Below are 25,341 nucleotides of genomic sequence, written 5' to 3'. Positions count from 1 at the left end.
TCTACCCCGGACTTCGTCAGCTGGACCTTGGACCTTCGGGCTTAAAACATACTTATTTAATTGTGCAGGACTGAGCTAGATTTTAAATTTTGGGTTTTAAATTGGGTTTTATTTCTATTTTTAATTGGACGGGCTTTAGAATAAGTTTTTTAAATGTTTTATATTGTATTTATATTCTATTTATCTGTTTTTAGTGCCTGTAAACCGCCCTGAGTCCCTTGGGAGATAGGGCGGTATATAAATACGATTAAATAAATAAATAAATAAATACTTGTAAGTTAAATTTAGGAAAAATTAAATATACTGTTTTTAACAGATTTAACAGAGAGATGGGCAGCAAAAAAATTTAATAAATTAAAATAAATTTTAAAAAACTATACTGATTTCACTGTCATGAAAGTGTCAAATTTCCTATTTGTTTTTATTGTCAGTTATTTTCTAATGTAATAATTAAAAGGCTTCATTTAAAAAAAATAATATTTAATAACTTAGAAACAATATAATTAATTTAAAATAGTTGTAATAATTAAATGGTTAAAATGAATAACATAATAGAAGTTATTTGAGTTAACTTATTTCAATTAAATTCCAATTAAAAATAAAAACAATATGAGGCCTTGCAATGCTCATGTCCAACATCTTATTTTACTGCCAAGAATTCCCCATTTAAGTACTCTTAAGAAATTTTTTTAAGATAATTGCCTCAGCTAAGTTCCCCATCTGCTGTAATAAAGAAAAATAAAATTTCTGGAAAGTTAGAGCCAACACCATTATACAGTCACTGTAAGACAAAGAGAGTCCCCATTATCTGAAAATATATGCACATACAGTTTGCACTCCATGGAAAGCATAAAAGCAAACATCTAAGGAAGCCAGTTGAAGAGACAAATGAACAAGTAGCAATTAACCCATCAATGGTCCAGCAGTGACAACTATAAAAGCTGGAAAAGATAAAGTGCTTCTTATCTAGGTAAGAGCTTCCCTTTCTCTCATACTGGTGTTTGGCCAGTTCTAGTGCAGATGTAAGTGTGTACAAGCGTGTGGGTGCCAGTAATTAAACCAGTAATGCTTTATTCCTGACAGAACTTCCAATTCTTATTTAGAACTCTAAATGAAAGTTAGGGATAAATATCTCACTGAACACTCAGGGGTGAAGATAAGAACTCTGCCAAACTGGTGCTTTGAAGACGGTTATCTTACTCATGGCAGCCATGCTGTAAATAGCCAAATCACCCCATACCCATTTTTCAAAAGTGTTCACAATATCTCCTCATGATGATGTATCCTTCAATCCTTCAAAGTTAGCGACTTTCCTGAATATACTATTTATCAGCTCCAGTAAGTTAGAGACCCACCCATCCGCCCTGACTTTTCTTCAGCCTTACCTCTTCATAGACGGTTTGGGAAAGGATCCGTAAGGTACTGGAAGACGGGGACACCTGTGCTCTTTGCTTCACAACTTCAGCAGGAACTCGTATTAGACAAGCGACCTGAGTAAAAAATACATAATTTAGACTAAAGTAAGACTTTGATGGAGGATTACAATGGCCAAGAAACCTGCGGCCTTAATGTGAGCAGTGGAGGACTAACACTACACTATATACTACAGAAATCAGATGTCAGAAGGAAGGCTGATAAAATATCTACAGACCCCTCACATCCTGGATATGAACTGTTTCAACTCCTCCCCTTAGGAAGCTACTATAGGCATTGCATGCCAAAACAGCTAGACACAAAAGTTGTTTTTCCCTCATGCCATCACTCTGCTGAACATTTAATTCACACACCACTGTCTTATGCTTAAGGATATTTACCCATGCTATATGGCTGTAGTGTTATTATTATCCTTCTCATCTTCTCTACTGTCCCAACATTATTAGTATCGTATTATGATTATTATTACTCTGTTGCTTTGCATTTACATTGAGAGCTTCTGCCCCGGAGACAAATTCCTTGTGTGTATAATCACACTTGGCTGAATAAAATGTTCTCTATTCTATTTCTATTATTTATATTTCTATTATTCTTATTTATCTATACGACAAAATCGTTCAGCTTCGGGACGGATTGGATCAAAATTGGGTAGATCCAGGCGAGGGTTCTGAGGCCCGTCTTGTTGAGGTGGTTTGGGATGACTTTGATCCCGTGACTCCCGAGGACATGGACAGGTTGCTGGGTAGGCTGAACGCCACCACATGTTTACTGGATCCGTGCCTCTCCTGGTTAGTACTGGCTACTCAGGAGGTGACACGAGGCTGGCTCCAGGGGATTACAAATGCTTCTCTGCGGGAGGGGGTCTTTCCCGCGGCCTTGAAAGAGGCGGTGGTGAGACCCCTCCTCAAGAAGCCTTCCCTGGACCCAGCTGTTTTAGGGAACTACCGGCCAGTCTCCAATCTTCGCTTCACAGCGAAGGTTGTAGAGAGTTTGGTGGCATGTCAGCTACCCCAGTACCTGGATGAAGCTGTCTATCTAGACCCGTTCCAGTCCGGCTTCCGGCCCGGATACAGTACGGAGACAGCTTTGGTCGCACTGGTGGATGATCTCTGGAGGGCCAGGGATAGGGGTTACTCCTCTGCCCTGGTCCTATTAGACCTCTCAGCGGCTTTTGATACCATCGACCATGGTATCCTGCTGTGCCGGTTGGAGGGGTTGGGAGTGGGAGGCACCGTTTATCGGTGGTTCTCCTCCTACCTCTCTGACCGGACGCAGACGGTGTTGACAGGGGGGCAGAGATCGACTCCAAGGTGCCTCATGTGTGGGGTGCCGCAGGGGTCGATTCTCTCACCCCTCCTGTTCAACATCTATATGAAGCCGCTGGGTGAGATCATCAGTGGCTTTGGGGTGAGATACCAACTGTACGCTGATGATACCCAGCTGTACTTTTCCACCCCGGGCCACCCCAGTGAAGCTGTCGAAGTGCTGTCCCGGTGTCTGGAAGCCGTACGGGTCTGGATGGGGAGGAACAGGCTCAAACTTAATCCCTCCAAGACGGAGTGGCTGTGGATGCCAGCACCTCGGTACAGTCAGCTGCAGATGCGGCTGTCTGTCGGGGGTGAATCATTGGCCCCGATGGAGAAGGTACGCAACTTGGGCGTGCTCCTGGATGGTCGGTTGTCCTTTGAAGACCATTTGGCGACCGTCTCCAGGAGAGCATTTTATCAGGTTCGCCTGATCCGCCAGTTGCGTCCCTTCCTGGACCGGGATGCCTTATGCACAGTCACTCATGCTCTCGTTACCTCTCGCCTGGACTACTGCAATGCTCTCTACATGGGGGTCCCCTTGAAGAGCACCGCGAGAGTTCAGCTAGGTCAGGACGCGGCTGTGCGGGTTATTGAGGGAGCGGCTCGGAGCTCCCACATAACACCTATCCTGCGCAGACTGCACTGGCTACCTGTTGTTTTCCGGGTGCGCTTCAAGGTATTGGTTACCACCTTTAAAGCGCTCCATGGCTTAGGACCGGGCTATCTACGGGACCGTCTACTGCCGGCCTCTATCTCCCAGAGTCCGGTGCGTTCCCACAGAGAGGGACTCCTCAAGGTGCCGTCAGCCAAACAGTGTCGACTGGCGGCCCCCAGGGGGAGGGCCTTCTCTGTGGGAGCTCCGACCCTGTGGAACGAACTTCCCCTCGGACTTGACAATTACCTGACCTTAGGACCTTTCACGAACTTAAAACTTATTTATTTCGTATGGCTGGACTAGCCTGATTTTTATCTTTATTGGATGGGTTTTTAAAATTTTGTGATTTTATGGGGGAGTATGTTTTTTAACATTTGGGCATTTAAATTAGTTTTTTAAAGGATGTTTTTAATTATTGTGTGTATTTGTATTTTAGCTGCCTGTTCACCGCCCTGAGTCCTTCGGGAGGAGGGCGGTATACAAATTAAAATATTATTATTATTATTATTATTATTATTATTATTATTATTATTATTATTATTATTATTATTATTATTATTATTATTATTGTTATTATTATTATTATTATTATTATTTATACAATACCCATGCAGCTCTTGAAACGTGGTAGTAAGTACAAGGACAAGAAGTAGAAGCGGAAGGGAGGATCAGAACTAGAAGAACTCTGAACTCAGACCAGTTAAGCTAAGCCACTCCCAGGCTCTGAGCCCTCTTAGACGGCTCACATAGTTCCCATTGGCTATTGACTTGTTATGGCTATCCCAGCTCATAATTTCTTACACACTGATATGATTCATATTCTGGTGTTCCAAAAACAAACAAAACAAACAAAAACAAACCTCAACCTCCTCTTCTCAAGTCGGTTCTGTAGAACTTTCTCTTTTTATAGGTCTGTCAAGATGAATTGAGTTACACAATAGAATGGTGACAATTTCACCTTACATCAGAACTCTTCAGCTGATTGCATTTATTTCATTGTACATGTCACAAAGAGCTAATGGCAAAGAGCAGTCATTCTGTGTGCTTTCAAGGTACAGGCTACCTACAGAAATAAATTATTCCCACTGATTTTGACCCAGATAGTTACTTGACGACTCTTGAAAGTCAATCCTCAATAGGTTTTCTAGATGTATTGGGCCACTTATCTTATTCCTTATATAACTGATGGAAAACATGGGTTTCCCTGCACTGAACGCTTGTATAGTAATCAACCCTATTAATTTTTTCCATTTGATATTTTTCTTTGAAAAATGTTACGAAGCATCAGTAGTCATAGAAATGGATTGAAAAGGATTTAAAGGTAATATAGATGAAACCCTGCCCATCAAAGAATCTACAGTAGCATCCCTGACAGACAGTCATTCAGCATATGAGGGAGGGAGGGAGATCACTATCTCCCAAATCGGTCTGTTTCACCTTTAAATAGTTCTTACCAATAGGAATCTTTTTCTGATGCTCAACCAAAATCTTGCATGTTAATTCTATTATCCTTCTGAAGCAATTTTATATGAATTGAATGAATACTATTAATCTTCTCATCGGTCCCACCACCAATCTCTTTCTACTTATGACTGTAACTTCGTTGCTGGTAATCCTTGTGATTTATATTGATATTGATTGTTCCTGATTGCTTATTTGTGCCCCGTGATTATCATTAAGTGTTGTATCATTAAGTGTTAAATTGTACCCTATGACCATCGTTTGTGTTGTAAATGTTGTACCTTGATGGAGATATCTTTTCTTTTATGTAGACTGAGAGCATATGCACCAAGACAAATTCCTTGTCTGTCCAATCACACTTGGCCAATAAATTCTATTCTACCTATATCTTCAGGTACTTTTTTTCCTATCTTCCTTTTTTTGAGGGTTGCCTTAAACATTTCATTATTTAATATATGGGTCAATACTGCCATCTAGCGAGCAAGACTGCAGTACTTCATAGATACAGGTCTATTTTTCTTGCGAAAGAAAGAACTCTTTCAAATGTTTACAGGGAAAATGGGGGGAAAATCACAAGTTTTATGATCTACATCTACCTCTATACTACTAAAACTCTTGTCATTACCATTAAGTGGGCAAAACAGTGCATCACAAGGCAAGAATTTTTGAATCAAGCTACCTCAAAAGGGCTTAGATGCATCCAATGCATCTGCAATCAGAGATCTGTAAGTCCTGAGGGAATTAAATTTGGGGACGTTGTGGCTGCTGCTATGGTCATATGATGGCCATTTTGAACAGTCCATGACAATTTCTCAGCCAATCTTACAATCCCTTCCTCCTGCCCTCACCCAATAGCAAGGAAATGGTTCATCATGTGGCTCTTAAAGAAACAATGATCGTAAGTGTGAAAAATGGTCATAACTCACGTGCTATTGTAACCGTCATACTCAAGTGCTTTTTTTTCAGTGCTGTTGTAACTTCAAACAGTCACTAAATGAACTGTTGTAAGACGAGGGCTATTTATACTTTTTTTTGTATATAAATGTATATTTATTTATACATTGAAAAGATTCATAACTGAAAGATCTGAATTGCATTGCTCACTGTGGGAACCAGGCAGTGAAATTAATCTAAATAAAAATAACAGAAAGCCACAGAGGCCACATGCAACCTTATTTGATCTCCTATACTAGGCTGCCAAAAATTCAGCAGAAAGACTACCTATTTTTCACCTATTTTCTATAAAAAGTAAGGGAAAAAGTAAGCATGTTAAGCATTCACAATTTTTTAAACCATCCATTTTCCCCTTTAAATCCCTTACAAATCTCACCCCAATACCTGAAAGGACAGAACATTCAACATTGCTGTGTTACCAGTCATGTAGTCCCTTAACTTCTGGATTCCAAAATATGATATTTTACAATAATATGTTAAATATGAATAATATGTTAAACATGAATAATTAAACATGAATACAGCTCATCTGTCTGTAACCCACACTGCATATCGGACATTAATACAATTGAGCGTCCAGAAATATTTCAGAAGAAGAGTTCTCCACCCCTCTGCTCGCAACAAAATACCTTATGCCACCAGACTTGAAATTCTGGGTTTAGAAAATTTAGAACTACGCTGCCCTCGGTATGACCTGAGCATAGCTCATAAAATCATCTGCTATAATGTCTTACCTGTCAATGACTACTTCAGCTTCAACCACAACAATACACGAGCACACAATAGATACAAAGTTAAAGTGAACTGCACCAAACTCAATTGCAGAAAATATGACTTCAGTAACAGAGTTGTTAATGCCTGGAATGCACTACCTGACTCTGTGGTTTCATCCCAAACCCCCCAAAATTTTAACCTAAGACTGTCTACTGTTGACCTCACCCCATTCCTAAGAGGTTTGTAAGGGGCGTGCGTAACAGCACCAGTGTGCTAATGTTCCCTTTAATTGTATTCATTTTATGTATTCAATTCATGCTTATATATATTATCTAATATGTACTCAACAAAATAAATAAATAAATAAATACAAACAAACAATCAAGATCAAGTGAAGTGTTAGTGCCACTTTATAATGCCTTGGTAAGGCCACACTTGGAATACTGCATTCAGTTTTGGTCGCCACAATGTGAAAAAGATGCTGAGACTCTAGAAAGAGTGCAGAGAAGAGCAACAAAGATGATTAGGGGACTGGAGGCTAAAACATATGAAGAACGATTGCAGGAACTGGGTATGTCTAGTTTAATGAAAAGAAGGACTAGGGGAGACATGATAGCAGTGTTCCAATATCTCAGGGGCTGCCACAGAGAAGTCGGGCTGTTCTCCAAAGCACCTGAGGGTAGAATAAGAAGCAATGGGTGGAAACTGATCAAGGAAAGAAGCAACTTAGAACTAAGGAGAAATTTCCTGACAGTTAGAACAATTAATAAGTAGAACGACTTGCCTGCAGAAGTTGTGAATGCTCCAACACTGGAAATTTTTAAGAAAATGCTGGATAACCATCTGTCTGAGATGGTGTAGGGTTTCCTGCCTGGGCAGGGGGTTGGACTAGAAAGTCTCCAAGGTCCCTTCCAACTCTGTTGTTATTTATTTATATTTATGAAATAAATATGTTTACTCCTCATCAGTCCAATCATTTCTGCTGTCTGGTTTGGTGGAGCACACTTCATCTTGAGCTCTATGGACATTCACTATAAGTGACTGTAACCTAGACTTTAGCACTCAGAAGATTGGACCCTCTACCAAAAGAAAAACAAAAAAACCCAAGATCTTTTCAAAACAGGTATGCCTCAAAAACACAATTTTCATCAGTAAAATTTTATCATTTAACTTGCTTGGCGTGAACTTCTTATCACAGGCCAGTATCATCAATCATTCCATTTTTATCACACTAATTCATCACCTAATCAGAGGAGACAAGACTGAGGTGTGATCAGAAAGCATGATGTGAAAGTTAACAATGAAGCTGCTGCTTCATGACCGAGACAAAAATGGGCACACTGTGTCCTGACATTGCCAGAGTGAAGCAATCTTTCCTCTTGAAGTAATAAGCTGGTCTGCGTTAGTAGTTGTGGTCTTTGTGACCCTGGAGCTGGGTCTTTTCGCAGCCATGGAGGTCCACTGGGTCACTCAGTCCAATACATTTCACAAGGCTATCATTTTAAGAATAAACTTGGAGGAGGGAAGGAGAGCTATGCAAACTTGAAGCCTGGAAGAAACCTTAAAAGAAAGAACCTTAGGTCCATCTCTTTATATATTCTCTCTCTCTCTCTCTCTTTCTCTCTCCTCCCCCCCCCATTTCTCTCTCTTTCTCTCTTTCTCATCTCTTTCTCTATGCGTGTATGAGAGAGACAGAGAGACAAAGAGAGAAAGATGGATGGATGGATGGATGGATGGAGATAGACAGACAGACAGATGATATAAACTGTAGTCATATTAGCCTCATTGGCATTAAAGCTAGCTTAGCTATGGCTCAGAAACTAAGACTACTAAGTAGTTCAGCGGTTCGAATCTCTTGTGGTGCGTAATGGAGTGAGCTCCCGTTACTTGTCCCAGCTTTTGCCAACCGAGCAGTTTGAAAGCACGTAAAAAAATGCAAGTAGAAAAAACAGGGACCACCTTTGGTGGGAAGGTAACAGCGTTCCATGCGCCTTTGGCATTTAGGCATGCCAGTCACATGACACGAAGACGTCTTCAGACAGCACTGGCTCTTCAGCTTTGAAACAGATGAGCAGCACCCCCTAGAATCGGGAATGACTAGCACATATGTGCAAGGGGAACCTTTACCTTACCTATATCCATGTCTACTAGGTAGCCAGGACTACCTGTAACTACTATACTGTTCATCCCTTTGAACAAAACTCTTGGGAGTTTGGGGGTTAGGAGAAAACAGCAACATCCACAGCATAGTATATCCTATAAACCAAAGTAATATGGGTAGTAAAAAAACAGAAAGGGAACATGCCTGAATATAATTCCCATAAAAACCATGTGGGCAGCTGCTCAGATAGCTGACAGTTCTTAATTTGCTGGTTTAGCCTTTAATTGTGTGATGAATCTGCTGGCGTTGCTTGTAACTCTCTGCTTCCATTCATCTTGATTTACAAGCAATTTCAAGCTGCAGCTGTAATTTAAGTATCTCCCAGTATAACTGCCCTTCATTTTTTCCACCAGGTTCTAGTGGCAGAATCTCATTTCTTCCCCCCCCCCCCCGCCAGCATTTTTAACAATGTGTTATCTGCTCTCTTGCACAGGAGTTTGGCAGAATCCTAGCATCTTTATAACATGAACAAGCCCAAAAGTTTATGAATATCTCAGAACCTACTGTGATTCATTCAAGATAGGTCATTGCTCATGTCCTATCGGTCCCTTTGTTGTAAATTGGATCATGGACATCTGATTTATACACCTGAGGTTCATACAACATTCAAAACCAAAGCAGGCTACATTATGGTTTGGAGCGCATGTGAATCCAGTCATTATGGCATACAAACCATACTTTAAAGCTTAGGATCTTGTTCAAGCCAGATAAATAGTTGACTAATGCAACGTTTGTTTAATAATTATTTAATTAATAGACCTCATTTTGTTTAATATTGTTTTACCATAAAAAATAAAATACAAACAGTAAAACAAACAAAATGAAACAAACAAAAGCATACATTCAACCCTAACAACAACAATGAAAGAAAAAAATAGCGTACAAAAGAGGAGGAAAAAGTGATCAATTAAATTTAACATTTAACATGGATCCACCCTGGCTGGATGTTGAAAGAAAAGAAAAAAGCAGAAAATTCTCCTCCCACCTTTACAAATTATGTATATGTTATGAATAAAGAAGAAAAAGCGGTCAACAGGTTATTTTAAAAAGACTTCATTTTGTTTGGATATGCTGAAACATAAGCCCTGCATTCATACAACATAGTAATCCAAATCCAAAACCAAGCTATATTGTGAATGAAACAGTTAAGTCATGTAACTACAGCTAGTCCTCGACCTAGAAACTTTCATTTAGTGACCATTTAAATGAAACTTTCATTTAGTGACCATTTGAAGTTACAGCACTGAAAGAATTGACATTACCATTTTTCACACTTACAACCGTTGCATCCTCCTCAAGATCACGTGATCAAAATTCAGGTGCTTGGCAACTGGTTCATGTTTAATGAACCAGTTTTTCTGGTTCACCAGTTTTAGTGAACCAAATTTAGTCTTCATAGTTGCAGTGTCCTGGGATCATGCAATTACCTTTTGACAAGCAAAATCAATGGGGAAGCCAGATTCGCTTAACAACTGCGTTACTAACTGAACAACTGCAGAGGGTCACTTAACGTCTATGGCAACAAATGGGGCAAAACCCACTTAACAATTGTCTCGCATAGCAACAGAAGTTTTGGGCTCAATTGTTATCGTAAGTCGAGGACTACCTGTGTAATGACTCTCTGGGTTTCAGGCTGATCCCAGGCCACCTGGGACCTTCTGTAGGCGAAGCATGCTCTGGATCACTCAGCCATGGAGCCTCCTTAAAACAGAGAGCATCACAATTAGTAGTTAAGCAGCTTCAAGGACTACTTGCCTGCTTCTCCAACAGAAAGCAGCAAGGTAGAAGTCAATTCTCTCCTGATAAGAATTCACAAGGAGCTGCCAATAAAAGCGCCTGCTATCCTATCCAGTTCAATCAGAGCAATCTATAGAGCAAGGCCATGATTTTGCAAAACACTCGACATTCTGAGAACATAAGACAGCCATTTCATAGGAAGCTAAGCTTGTGTCTGCATCTTATTACTACATATCTATAGACCAGCCATTCGTTACAGTCCAACAATTAAAAGTGTGGGGAGGGAAGCCGTGCTGAAAGTTGAGGCCTGCTTACCAAATAACAGCCTTTCCCTGTGGTTGTGGCTTGATTAAAGTCTAATGACTAATCAATAAAGCTATAATTACAATTTTTACCCTTTTGTGTGCAATTTGGGACACAAAGAAGAATCAATCAAAGACAGTTCAATAGCATTTGGCAGGGGAGAAGGGAATGAGAAACTCTCACCCACTTCTGCCAGCTCTGAGACCAACATACCATGGCTCCAGGTTCTAACCAGTAAGTCAGAAGAAAAACTGTAACCCATCTACCATTTGCCCATCCTAACTAAATGGCCAGACAAGTATCTGGAAGTAGCATGGATACCCAATAAGCTGAAGTGGGCAATACTATGGGTCGGTGGTCATATCCTTCCTGGAGGATGCTTGGCAGTGGGAAGAAACAGGTCCATATATCTCTCTTTAACACAAAGTTATTTTTTGAAGTAAGGGTACCTTAGTAATAGGAAGAGGCACTGCAGATTTTCAGTCCACGCCAATGTTTTTCAATCTCAGTAACTTTAAGATATGTGGACTTCAACTCCCAGAATTCTTCCCCTAGAATACTGGCTGTGGAATTCTGGGAACTGAAGTCCACACAACTTAAAGTTGCCGAGGTTGAAAAACACTGAATTAGCCTATTCAACCAGCCATTTCTATGATGGAATTGTGTGGATTGATTTATCCATATTCTAACAGCTTCAGAGAAGGACTATTGCAAGGATACAGTAGATATAAATGCAAATAAAATAAAATAAATAAAAAATAAATATTAATAAATCCATGTTTTATTCCTGTTGTGCCTTGTGGGGTAATGATTTAAGATAAGGCCATTTCATAGAAGAACCACAATTATGGATCCTTCTTCTAGGAGATACAGTTGACCCTAGTGCTACTGAATTTTAGTTATCTTCTACAATTGTATCTACTTTAGATGAGATGTCATATAGTTCTGAAGCTACAGTATCTATCTTTTTTGTAGCTGCTAAATACACTGTCGTGAGTGTATGCTTTAATTATTTGTATGTTATATAAGCATTATTATCTTATACATTACTACCCAGTTTCTCCAGAAAGTAGGAAAAATCATAACAATTCGATTGTTTAAGCACATTTCACTAAAGGTAAACTTTTACTTACTATTTCTCCAAAGGAGGCAGCCATCATGTGAATAATTGGAGTGAAATATGGAGAAGCATCTGTGTGCAGGACAGCTTTCGTATATTCATAAGTGACAAAAAAGGCAGCAGCTGAAACACAAGATAGGATGTCTCTTAAGTCCCCTAAGATTCCTTATGATAACATACAATGTTTGTACAATAGATAGTAAATATGAAAGAAGAAGTTTGTCCTCTTTGCTTTCAGGAACCATCATATTTACAAATATTCTCCATAGTATCTTGCATCTTTCCCTCCATTCCAGTTTTTTTAATTAGCCATGCTGCTATGATATAGTCATTTTGTGAGGGAGCAAGCCATCTCTATGATAATCCTCTTCATGTTGTCAAATTGTCTGACATATCCAACAACCAAGATGACTAAATCCACTGCTAACTAAGACACAGTCTTCCAGAGATGGAGTTTTAGTAACACAACCTTTCTTTTTTTCCCCAAGTCAGCAGGATCCAAAAATGATAAAACTAAAAATGACAACTTTAAAATAGGGAAACATGATAAGGCAACTAAAAAAGTCAAATAATTGTTATCTTGGAAATAAAACAAATACCAACAAACAAGAAGTTGGACAATCGGGGGCCAATCATATGATGCTTTCTTGATATGTGGAGGCTGTGAGTTCCTGGAATGGGAAGAACAGCCTTCAACTGAACCAGTGGTGGGATTCAAAAAATTTTACTACCAGTTCTGTGGGTGTGACTTGGTGGGCATGGCAGGAGAAGGATACTATAAAATCTCCATTCCCTCCCCACTCCAGGGGAAGGTTAGTGTAAAATCCCCATTTTCTCCCAATCAGCTGGGACTCAGGAGGCAGAGAATAGATGGGGGCGGGGCCAGTCAGAGGTGATATTTACCAGTTCTCCGAACTACTCAAAATTTACGCTACTGGTTCTCCAGAACTGGTCAGAACCTGCTGAATATCCACCTCTGAGCAAGACTAAGTGACTTTGAGAGTTAGGAGTAGACAGATATACTGGTTTCTTTTGTTGTTTTGTATGTTTTTAGCATTACTACGCTGCTTGGTGTCACTACAGTGAGATAGGCTCATTGTAATATTACTTTAATACAATTAACTTCAGAAAGTTTTCAACTTATAATCACAACTGGGATCAGAATTTCCATTATTAAGCAAGATGGTTGTTAAGTTAGTCTCACCCAATTTTATGATATATATTTTTTTTGCAACAGCAAAAAAAAAAAGTGAGCCGTTGAATCACATGATCATTAAGCAAATCTGCTTCCCCCATTGACTTTGATTGTTAGAAACCACCTGGGAAAATCACAAATGGAGATCTCATGATCCCAGGATGCTGCAACTATGATCAGGTCCACCATCGCGTCCTACCATTCTGTTGGAAGTGGTGGAGAGGAAGGCTGGCATTTTTTGCATGCTCTGCTGTAAATGCTTAGGAATTAGGGAGGGGGATTGTCTTTGGAGATGGAGCAGACTCCCTCCCAGCCAGTTCCAGCCTGGTTTCATTCTGCCGAGCATCTCAGCATTCTCAAAACAACCTTGGGGCATCACATTGGCTGCCAGTGGAATGGTCAGAGGGGTTGGGGTTGGGGAAACGGAAGAATTGCTTTGTGCTTTGCACGGGATTTTTCAGATTTCGCTTTGCTTTCCTGCAACCACTTTCTCTCAGTAAACGTTCTTTTGATTCAACTTAATGGATTCAAGAGTTTTGCTTTCCTGAAGGACCAGCTGGGGCAGCTCCTTACAATGCTAGTAAATACAAGCTGGTTGTCAAGCATCCAAATTTTGGTCACGTGACCGTGGGGATGCTGTGATGGTCATAAGTGTGAGGACCAATCATCAGTCTTTTTTTCAGTGCTGTTGTAACTTTGAAAAGTCGCTACAGGAATAGTTGTAAGTCGAAGAATACCTGTACTTACAAGTAGCACTTTGGATCCAAGGCCAAAATGGTGTTTCAGAGCAGGTATGGGATTTGTGTGACATTTGTCAATGGTTCCTTAAAGAAGCTGTCTCTTTTTCCTGGGCCTACCATATAATTCCAGGAAAATAGGTCCTGAACACAATCCATACTTCAAAGCAGGCAACTGTGTGTACTGCATGACACAACTACCATTCTAACAGAAGAAAATATTTGTAACTCAGGGAGGAACTGTCCTTGGTGCTCTTTGAGTGTGATGGTTTTCTTGCAGACATTTCATTACCAAACTAGATTACGTCATCAGTGCTAGTCTATCATTATCATATTAACATCATATGAGTCACCTGCAGAGCTTCAGATCCAAAGCATTGAATCCCACCTTATTAACACTATGTTCCAGAATTAAAATGTTTTTAAATGGTTTTTGAAAAACCATGTCCCTTTAAACACTGGGCAACTGAAGCCAGAAATTTAAAAATAGTTTTAAGAGAAAAATATCAGGGATGCTCTTACTCCAGGTAAAGAATATCTAAATCTGATACAAGTCCCATTTCAGGTAGCAGAACATTTTGTTGATGTGGACATAAAATGTTAAAATGTTAAAAAAAAATTTTTACACAGATCAAAGAGATGAGAACAGAAGCCCCAAAGATTCACCAATGTAGCATGTTACTTTATTTCAATCACTTATTCAATTCAATGAATCCCCAAACTAGCTTACAAAACTTCCCTAAATTTAAAAAAAGCAACTGAAGGATTTAGCACGGGAACTTCTGAGACAAAGAAAACAAAAAAGCAAAGCAAAAAGATAAAAATTGATACATATAAATCATTTTAACTTCTTGCATCAAATCAAATACCATGTCTTTTCCCACCTCTTGTGTTTTCTAGTACTTCTGCACATATATAAGCAATTTTGTAATTCAACCCAATTGAGTCAGGTGTTATTCTAAATATCCTTTTTTTTCCTTCTAAAATTCACCAGCAGTGTAGATGTTCCAAAAAAGCAGTATAAAATGAAAGACTGCATTATGAACTGGCAGCAGTATTTCATACTGGCAAAAACTAAAACCAAAACATCTGTTTCCTCTGATATTAAAAAGGTGGCTTTTTAACTCTGCAGGTCTTCAAGTAGATTTTTATTGCATCTGTAAAAACAAGAGAAAGTTCAGAATTTGAAAATAGAAATGGGGTAAGAGAAAAATAGTGGACGTGTCAAAAGAAGCAGTTGCTAATTTTGTTTCAGGGCTACCTCTGTTGCCCTCTGTGGCTAATCAAAAGATGCTTATCTTCTCCAAAAGAAGATAAGGAGAGAGAAGATTTAAAAAAAGAAACAGAAAAATTAATAAGTTGGGAAGAGCTTAGTAAGTTTAAAAGACGCCTGAGGATGATTCTATAAACTTATGTTAGCATCTACCATCGGAAGAAGAAAAAGCTTAGCAACAATGATAACATCATTGCATTCATGGAAATTAAAAAGCAAAATTAACTTTAAGGAAGTTAGAAATGCAAGTGTCTATACCAAACAGGATGAGACCCTTACATTGTCCAAAACAGACACTCACTTGTGCAATAAAACTGTTTCTTCTCTATAATGTGGCAATTCTATCAGCAGGAGTATGTTGTTATTACTGATTTGGCTTTCATTTATTATTTTTATTTATTAGGTTTATATGCTGCCCATCTCGGAGTTTGAGGCACCTTTATTCTGCCTTTATTATTGTTTATAAATAATTCAGATGTCGTGTCCCACTCCTCCGCTGACGGCCAGGTCAGGGAAATCCGAATCAGGCTTGCCTCTGCAGCTCTGCCCAAAGTCCTAGCAAAGTCCTCAGAGCAGGCAGGAGACCAGTAAGTGACTTCAGCAAGATATGTTTAGACTTTGCCTGACTCAGAGACTGCCAGAAAGCAGATCCTTTATATAGGCCATGGGGTGTGGCTCCATGACTCAGCACTCATTAAGGCCTGCCCCTCCCTTCCTTCTGTTGCCTCCGCCTATCCAATCTTCTGATGCGAGGGTCACTCCAATCAGCTGTTGGAAGTAAACTTTCCTCAGGCTCACATGCTGTGGAGGAGGGGGAGGGGTCTAGCTGCTCCGTTTGCCTGGGCATGGAGCCAGGGCTGGGGCCGGGGGATGCTCCCTCCTCTGCAGCCTGCTTGGGCATGGAGCCAGGGCTGGGACCAGGGGATGCTCCCTCCTCTGCAGCCTGCTTGGGCATGGAGCCAGGACTGGGGCCGGGAGGCATACATTCCTCCGTGTTCGGGAGCAGATAAGCAGACCCCGGCTGCGGTGAGAGCGGACAAGACACAACATCAGGGCAGCAAAAATACATGATACTCCTTCCTTCTCCACCATTCAGTTGGAATTCAAGAAGCTTCTTGAATGAGAAGCAAAAGTCTTCTTTGTAGACTTTAGTTCAGCATTCAATACCATCATTCCAGACACTCTTCTAACTAAGCTAAACCAGCTACAGGTACTTGAACAGACTTGTAAGTGGATCACAAGCTTCCTAACAAGAAGCACCAGGTAAAGCTAAGCAGAATCATATCAGATACCTGTACAATTAGCACAGGGGCCCCCCAAGGCTGTGTGCTCTCCCCATTTCTCTTCTCTCTGTATACCAATGACTGCATCTCTAACAATAGCGATCAGTCTCATTCGAGACAATGATGAATCTGCATACAGATGGGAGGTTGAACAACTAGCCTCATGGTGCGACCAGAACAATCTGGAACTGAACACACTCAAAACCGTAGAAATGGTGGTAGACTTTAAGAGAAACCCTTCCATACTTCCACCTCTCACAATACTAGACAACACAGTATCAACAGTAGAAACCTTCAAATTTCTAGGTTCTACCATATCACTAGATCTAAGATGGACAGCTAACATCAAAAATGTCATCAAAAAAGCACAACAAAGAATGTTCTTTCTACACCAACTCAGAAAGCTCAAACTGCCCAAGGAGCTGCTGATTCAGTTCTACAGAGGAATTATTGAGTCTGTCATCTGCACTTCTATAACTGTCTGCTTTGGTTCTTCAACTCAACAAGACAGACACACACTTCAGAGGATAATTAGAACTGAAGAAAAAACAATTGCTACCAACCTGCCTTCCATTGAGGACCTGTATACTGCATGAATCAAGAAGTGGGCTGTGAAAATATTTACAGATCCCTCACATCCTGGACATAAACTTTTTCAACTCCTACCCTCAAAACAATTCTATAGAGCACTGAACACCAGAACAACTAGACACAAGAACAGTTTTTCCCCCAAATGCCATCACTCTGCTAAACAAATAATTCCCTCAACACTGTCAAACTATTTACTAAATCTGCACTATTATTAATCTTCTCATCGTTCCCATCCCCCATCTCCTTCCACTTACGACTGTATGATTGTAATTTTGTTGCTTGTATCTTATGATTTATATTGATATTGTTTCCTGATTGCTTATTTGTACCCTATTAAGTATTGTACCTTAGAATTCTTGATGAACGTATCTTTTCTTTTATGTACACTGAGAGCATATGCACCAAGACAAATTCCTCATGTATCCAATCACACTTGGCCAATAAAAAATTCTATTCTGTTCTATTCTATTCTATTCTATTCCAGAGGTCTCCAACGTTGGCAACTTTAAAACTTGTGGACTTCAACTCCCAGAGTTCTGGGAGTTGAAGTCCACAAGTCTTAAAGTTGGCAAGATTGGAGACCCCTGTTCTGTTCTGTTCTGTTCTGTTCTGTTCTGTTCTGTTCTATTCTATTCTATTCTATTCTATTCTATTCTATTCTATTCTATTCTATTCTATTCCATTCCATTCCATTCCATTCCATTCCATTCCATTCCATTCTTCAAGAAAAAAAATTAAGCAAGTCCAGTTGCCTTTTGGAAAAGCATCTTTGGTCAGTTAGAGGAAGACCAGCTTGGAATAAAACTTACCATTTGGAAAAGATCCTATGGCAGCAGAAGGAACACCAGCATAAATGCCACGGAAACCACCAGCCTTTTTAAATCCTTGGGGACTTTGCAGTCTAGTTTTGACTGTATCCAAAGGAAATAATGTCAGGTCCACACACACACCAGCCAGCCCACCAGCCTTAAAAAAAAATAAAGAAACAAGCAAGTTAAAAAACAATGATTTGTCAGAAGTGAAGAATATAATAATAAGCCGATTTATTTGAAAATCAACCTTTGATATGGGCGACCCAGTTCCTACTCTGTTCTGGGCCACTAAGTAATTTCATGCCGTCATTTTCCGAATAGGAATCAAACAGACAATTTTTCAAGCAAAACAAAAATTAAGAAGAATGCTTATTAACGCTGGAGAATGAAGGTTTAATTAACATGTTTAACTTGTAGCTATCCAGAATTATCACTGTCCCACTCTGATCTAGTTATAAGGGAGTGTACAGTAAAAATAACAAAACATACAAACAAATTAAAAATACTTTCCAATATGATACAACAGGACATGTGGAAATGACACCCCCAGAAGTAAGTACCTATTATGACTTCGGAAATAAAATAAATGAAAGCTATAGATTTAAATAGTGCCGTTTGGGAAGAAAAATCATTAACTCGACATTTTATCATTGCTGCATTTGGGCTTAACTGTTCTTCTCTAAGGTTGGATGAAATGACAGAAGCAAATCAGCTATTCCAATATTGATGGTAAAATCCAGGAAAGCTCATTACAATATGCAAACATAATGTCAACATGATGTGCCATTAGCACAAGAAACAGTTCTGAAATATAAATACGCGGCACTAACAACCATAAGACATGATCAGATAGCTAACATTTATCCACTGACAAAATTGTGCTAAACCTAAATTATAAAGTCTCTACTGACTGCTTCTGTCTCAGTTGAGACAGCGGAGAGATTAAGGGACCAAAAGTGTAACTTCCATAAAGTGAGTGGGTGGAAAACATCAAATTAAGGACCCAGGGTTTAAATGCTTTTGTGGTGCAGAGGTCATATTTTATAACTGCCATGTGTAATTTGCAAGATTTTCACCTTTTTGAAACAACAAACATTTTCATCAATCTAATCTTAAATCCCTGGAGATTCTCAATCGTCCAAGTCATGGTTGTCCCAACAGTGCTTTTCCAAAAGGCAACTGGACTTTCTTAGTTTGTTTATTTATGAAATTTATTAGCCGCCCATCTTACCACAGAATAACTTTGGATGGTTTAACAAACATTTCGTTTCTAATCCAAGGGAATGTGGGGAATGGACGGATTTATATTCTTTGCAGTCATCTGCAGAGTGCTAATGCCCAGAAAGTCCAGCTGCGTTTTAGAAAAGTACCTTTAGTCTCAAGTCTGAAAATTGACTTAATTACTATGTGCAGCAAAGCATAGCACAAATCTCTCTATTTATTATAAACCACTCATTCACCATGAACCATGCACCATACAACCCCAAATGTTAACTTCAGCTGCCAGCAACCCAGAGTTCAACCAAAAGTTCACTGCAGTACAGGTAGTCCTCACTTATTGGGTGCCTCATTTAGCGATCATTCGAAATTACAATATTTAAAAAAACAGCTTTGCAACCAACCCTCGCATTTACAACCTCTGCAACAACTTGCATTCACATGGTTCCAGTCAGGCGCCTCATAACTGGCACCCAATTACAATCACCGTAGTGTCTTACAGTCACGTGATTGGTGTTTGTGTACCTCAACTCTTAAGCAAAGTTAAATAAGGTAAAAGTAAAGGTTCCCCTCACACATACATGCTAGTCGTTGCCGACTCTAGGGGGCGGTGCTCATCTCCATTTCAAAGCCGAAGAGCCAGCGCTGTCCGAAGACGTCTCCATGGTCATGTGGCCGGCATGACTCTACGCCAAAGGCACATGGAACGCTGTTACCTTCCCACCAAGGTGGTCCCTATTTTTTCTACTTGCATTTTTTACGTGCTTTTGAAATTGCTAGGTTGGCAGAAGCTGGGACAAGTAACGGGAGCTCACCCCGTTACACGGCAGCACTAGGGATTCGAACTGCTGAGCTGCCGACCTTTCGATCAAAAAGCTCAACATCCTAGCCCCTGAGCCACCTTCGAAAAGCTCAACATCCTAGCCCCTGAGCCCTTCAAGGTTAAATAGAGAGGGCAAAAGTAAAATTGTCTTTTTTTACTTCTTTTATCTTTCCTTTGTTTTTAACTTTATATTATTTCATGTTTACCTTTTACTTATGTGAAAACCTTTAATATTTATTTTTTTAAAAAAGACTCATGATGACTTAGAGAACAAAAAATAAAATCCTTAAGACTATTAATATCTGTAACAAAATCACAAAACAGGTCCCAATAACCATATTAAACAGCCACACCAACTTTAGAAGTACCATTTAATTAAAAATTTTGCAGAAGAACACAACTTTGAATTTCTTCCTGAATGCAGTACTAACCAAGCATAAACTGAAAAAATATCAAGATCTGGTATTCCTCCCGAAATTTCCAGCAGTGGAGAAACTCTCAATATCTTCCTATCCGGAGATAAACATGGATCAGTTCTGAAAGAAGCAGTTCTTCAAATGTTTAGGGCAATTAAACAATTTTATAAATTAAGACAAGCATTCTGAATTATGCTCAGAAGGCTACAGGAATCTAATGCAGGAGGCCCAAAATGGGTGCTCTAGCTTTTATGTGCCATCACCATTGCTTTCTATATCAACTCAGCTTCTGAGTAGTCTTCAAAGGCAACCCCAAGCATGGGGCACTGCAGAAGTCAACCTTAGACCCAATAAGGTGGTAGGTTACTGCTATTCAATAGCCCAAATTGGACAAAACACCCACAAGCATTTGCCTATCTACTAGTAGCAGTAAGTCTAGAGTTGTCTAAAGTCACAAATCTGGTCTTAGAGGAGAGTTGTTTCCCATGCAGAGTTGTAACTGGAGCAGGCAAAGGCCAAATAGTTTCTGAAAAAAACACACCTTGGATCAACACTTCTATTATATCCTGTACTTTTCCTGGGATGGGTATCATCAAAAACCCAATGACACCTCAAAATAATCCAATATCCTGATGGATGACAGCCCAGACTAATTCAAGAAATTCTCACAGGAAGGAGCAAAGGATTTATCAAAGAAAAATGAAAAAGCAACAAGCAACTGTCATTAATTTTAGTTCACATAGAATTAGTTTGCCTTGTATTGTGGGGTTCTTTCACAGCAGGATGGTCATCTTCAGTCATGATATCTCATTCAAACAGTGCTCTAGCTTCAGTTAAAATTTTAATCAATAAGTTAATTACTCTTTTAATCTGCTTGGCTATTTTGCATGCATTGATTTCACTACTCCCTATCCTTTTAGCTCTCCATCAGAATTCTTATCTGTAGCAAGTGATTAAGAGAAGAAAAAGAAAATTGATCTGGTTTTAATCTAGCCATCTGGCAAAAGCATGAATCAAAAGTTGCTAATTGGTTCTTTGGATTTGAAACTTTTGTATCTTATACGTAATTTAAATTCATGAAGTAGCTAATGTGGAGCATCTGCCAGAGAGTACAAATACCTAGATGCCTATTTTAACTGTGGAAAACAATAATGATTTTTTAGATAGCAAAGGAACATTGATGCCCTTTCTGGAACTACTTTTATACTTCTAAAAGAGAAAAATAGAAAGCTTTGCACAGAATTTGATTTTTTTAAATGCCATTTCATTATTTTTGGCATAACAGCCTGAGACAGTTTAAGATACCCAAATACCTGGGGAAAGGTTTAATATGTTCATATTCTTTTCAGCAATATATTGACTACATGAAAACTGAGAAAACAGATTCTTCTTAATGAAGGAATAATTTACCATGGTTAATCTATTTATAAACAACCAGAAAAGTAAAAAGCAATCTTACAAAAGGAGGGGCTCTAAAAAAGATAACAGAATTTAAAATACCTACAAAGAATTAAAATCATTTATTAAGACACATAATTACAAACTGCTAATTAAACATGATATGGTGACAGAGCAAATAATAAACTATATGATTAAATGCATGCAAAACGAAAAAGCAATAGTCACGGATCAATGGAAGAAGTCCATAACATTTATACCAAGCTATAGTCTTAGGGAAAATTTGGTGCAAAATGAAACATGGTATATAACTCTTTTAACAACTGCCAGGATGGATAAATCAGCCACCAAAGTCACTTGGTTGAGTTGGGTGGCTATAGAAATCAACCAACCAATCAATCAAATAAAAAATTGACAAAAAATGTTAGAAATGCCACAACAAAAAAATAATGATTTATCTTATGTGGTGTTTATGTAAAAATCCTCAAAAGCATTAGAAAGAAATACCCTAAAAAGTTCGGAAATTAAATTTGATTTAACACCACAAGTAAAATGTGATCTCAGAAAATAGAAATAAAAGATATCATAAGACTTACAGTTCAGCACTGGAAATACAGACGTACGGCTCCATAGTTATCCAGTGGTTTACAGTGTTGATCAAAACAGATCAACTATGAATAAGTTATGAATCATGGCTCCAATTTATTGATACTTGTAGATACACAAATATTTTTTATGTATTTTGCAGTTTTTTCTTCTTTTATAACTTTATATACTTTTATTTTGTTTTTTTGTGTTTGGTTATGTGCCATCAAATGGCTGTCAACTCTTAACAATTTATAGTCTCCATGATGATCTGTCTGTAACCTAATCTTTAAGGTCTTCCAACAAGACAACAGCAACCTTTGGGTTCAAAGATGATACATTGTTGTGCAGTTTATGTGTGGACACTGGGGTAGCCCTGCAGTAAAGCTACCTCAGTGTCCACACATGAAGTGCACAACAATATATCATCTTTGAACCCAAAGGTTGACCATATCTACAATCCCTGCTGTTGCCTTGTTGGAAGACTTTAAAGATTAGGACCTTAAAGATTAGAAAGCACAATGAGGGCACTGAAAGTTCATTATTGTCATAATTGTGGGTATTATTTTTATAAGACTGAGACGCTACTTACTGCAAGTTCTTACACATATTTTTTTTTCCAATATGCCTGTCATACCACAGTGAATTCAGATGCATTTATTTTTAAATAATATGCAAGTAATATCATACCACTAGCCTCTAAGTCAGGGGTAGTCAACCTTTTTATACCTACCACCCACTTTTGTATCTCTGTTAGTAGTAAAATTTTCTAACTGCCCACCAGTTCCACAGTAATGTGCCGTGTATCATCATCTGCGCATGCCTCTTGCGCATCGTGGATTGAGTTTGGGGGGGGGCACCGGCTACCAGCTGTTACAGCTGGGTGGTGTGGGGGAAGATGCGCGAGCTATTCTGGGATGAGGCTTTTTTGTTTGCGGTCGCACTGTAGCGCCATTTAGTTTCATTTACGAAACATGAACTAAAATTATGCGCGGGCGATACAAATAGTATATTTTCAGAAATTTAAATTATCATGTGGAATTTTATGAAAACCTAATGAAAATGTTTTTAAATAATGCTATGAAAATTTTGAAAAAAGTCAATTAAATGAAAAAAAAGGAAAGTGCTTCAGTATCGGACAAAACCCCTACCGCCACCATGAAAGCTGGAATGCCCACTAGTGGGCTGTAGGAACCAGGTTGACTACCACTGCTCTAAGTGGATAAACCCCATTAAATTTTCAGTGCCTTCTAAGCACAATAATATGCAGAAGCCTGAATGGTGGGCACATTCAATCAATTACAGTTCTCATTAGAATTTCACATACAATTCATTGGGAGGGAACCAAATTATTATTATTACTAATAAAATTTTAAAACATGGCCTAAAGTGCATTTTAATCTGTTTATAACAAAGATGTCTCCTAATCAAACTTAACTTCAGATTACAAAGGCACATCCATGCATGTTTTCTTTGCAACAAGAGTCATGCCATTGTGGTTTTTTTTCAATATTATTTTTTTAGCAATCCTAAAATCCTTAAAATAACTTGGTGGTGTCCTATCGAAATACTAATCAGGATTCACAGTATTCAGCTTTTGACCCCAGACAATGCTGCCATCTGCTGAGTCTATCATATTTGATATGATGTAAGAATTATTTCCAAACGGGTCTTGTGCAAGATGATAGCTAGCAGCAGCATAATTAAGAAACTTGTTCAAAGTCAAAAAGCTCAAGTGTCAAAAGGAAACTCAGTTGATTCTAAATCCAGTAATTCCAAATTCTGTAACGTGTTGCCCTAGCAGGATGGATAGAATATGCGTGTTTTTAAGCCCTTCTTTTCAGTAAACTACCAGATCTGAGATGCAAAAAAATCTGGTTGACACCATATGGCAGCAAAAAAAGACTCCCCCTGGGGAGTTGTCTCATTTTCGCTCCATTCCCCTCCACCTTGCTTTTGCATACACGCCTTTTAATCCTTTTTAACTGAAAAGATTTTTATTTTTTATTTTATTTATTTATTTGTCGAGTACGTGTTAGATAATATATAAAAGCATAAGCATGAGTTGAATACATAAAATGAATACAATTAAAGGGAACATTAGGTCAAGGACGGTAGGCACGCTGGTGCTCTTATGCACGCCTGTTGTTGCTGTTGTTGTCGTCATCAAAATGTCCCGCACTCCAAGTGGGCATCGTATGCAAAAAAATCAGACGATCGTGGAGACTTCAAAAGAGTTTAGCAAGCACAGGGCTATGCAGTTTAAAACTCATAATTAAAAGATCTGGACCTCAAAGCCTTTTCGGAGGTTTTTTTCTACTGGATTATCCACCGATAACCAAGTTTATCTAGCGCGGACTGTAAGTCTCCTTCACTCACCGCAAGGGAGACCAAGAAATCCCCACGATCCATGCGAGCTCAGAAAACCATCGAGATGCGGCAACTACATTGCAACCTTGCTTCCCATGGGCGCAGCCATATTGGAAGCTTGCCCCGCCTCTCTTAATATCACGTGAGCAGTTGCCGCTCCGAAGCCCTGGCAGATTTTTTTTTCCTCCTCCAGTAGCGCATGCGTGCTGCCGACAAGCACTTAACCTTTTGCGTGTCTTTCATCGCTTCGCAATGGGTCTTGCTTTAGAAATGGATTAGGAGGCACGGCTATTGGGGGAGTGTAGGGAATGCGTTTGCTCCAAATCGTGGGAATTCGGATTTCTAAATCTTGTATGAATATTCAGTTTTGACTGTGCGCAACAGAAGGCGCATTTTTCAAGTGTTATTGCAGAGGGGGGAAAATGCTATTTGTAAGAGAATGCAGAGGAAAGTAAGCAAATTCTCTTGCTCCGTTGTTTAAATCAGTGTTTTTCAGCAACTTTAAGATGTGTGGACTTCTTATTTATTTATTTTTATTTTATTTTGTCATAACATTATATACAGGAACATATATTGAAAGGAAACAATAGGACAGGAACGGTAGGCACTTTTGTGCACTTATTCCCCAGTCTTTATTTAAGACTCCAAACACATCTTAAAAGTTGCTGAGGTTGAGAAACAACTGCTCTAAACCAGGGGTCTCCAACCTTGGCAACTTTAAGCTGGAGGACTTCAACTCCCAGAATTCTCCAGCCAGCAAAGCAAAGCAAAGCTGGCTGGGGAGTTCTGGGAGT

General features: G+C 39.1%; 1 protein-coding gene across 3 annotated transcripts in view; it reads right to left on the bottom strand.

Annotated features, from left to right (window-relative positions):
* SLC25A26 (solute carrier family 25 member 26) overlaps positions 1–24,678 on the bottom strand; it is a 144,944-nt gene extending 120,266 nt beyond the window's left edge. For 2 of the 3 annotated variants that reach the window (XM_058167184.1, XM_058167185.1), the window contains exons 1-4: positions 24,557–24,678; positions 17,735–17,891; positions 11,860–11,969; positions 1,386–1,490 (exon numbers count right to left, since the gene is read on the bottom strand). In XM_058167184.1, the coding sequence (XP_058023167.1) occupies positions 1,386–1,490; positions 11,860–11,969; positions 17,735–17,891; positions 24,557–24,589 (405 nt within the window). In that variant the 5' untranslated portion in view covers positions 24,590–24,678. Of the gene's footprint in view, positions 1–1,385; positions 1,491–11,859; positions 11,970–17,734; positions 17,892–20,209; positions 20,315–24,556 lie in introns of all 3 variants that reach the window. The other variant, XM_058167186.1, reaches the window with a different exon arrangement.
* Positions 24,679–25,341: the final 663 nt, after the last annotated feature.

The sequence above is a fragment of the Ahaetulla prasina genome, chromosome 2, assembly GCF_028640845.1.
Source record: "Ahaetulla prasina isolate Xishuangbanna chromosome 2, ASM2864084v1, whole genome shotgun sequence".
Classification (NCBI taxonomy): Eukaryota; Metazoa; Chordata; class Lepidosauria; order Squamata; family Colubridae; genus Ahaetulla; species Ahaetulla prasina.
The sequence above is the reverse complement of the archived record's forward strand: the minus strand, read 5'-3'. Positions and strand labels throughout refer to the sequence as shown.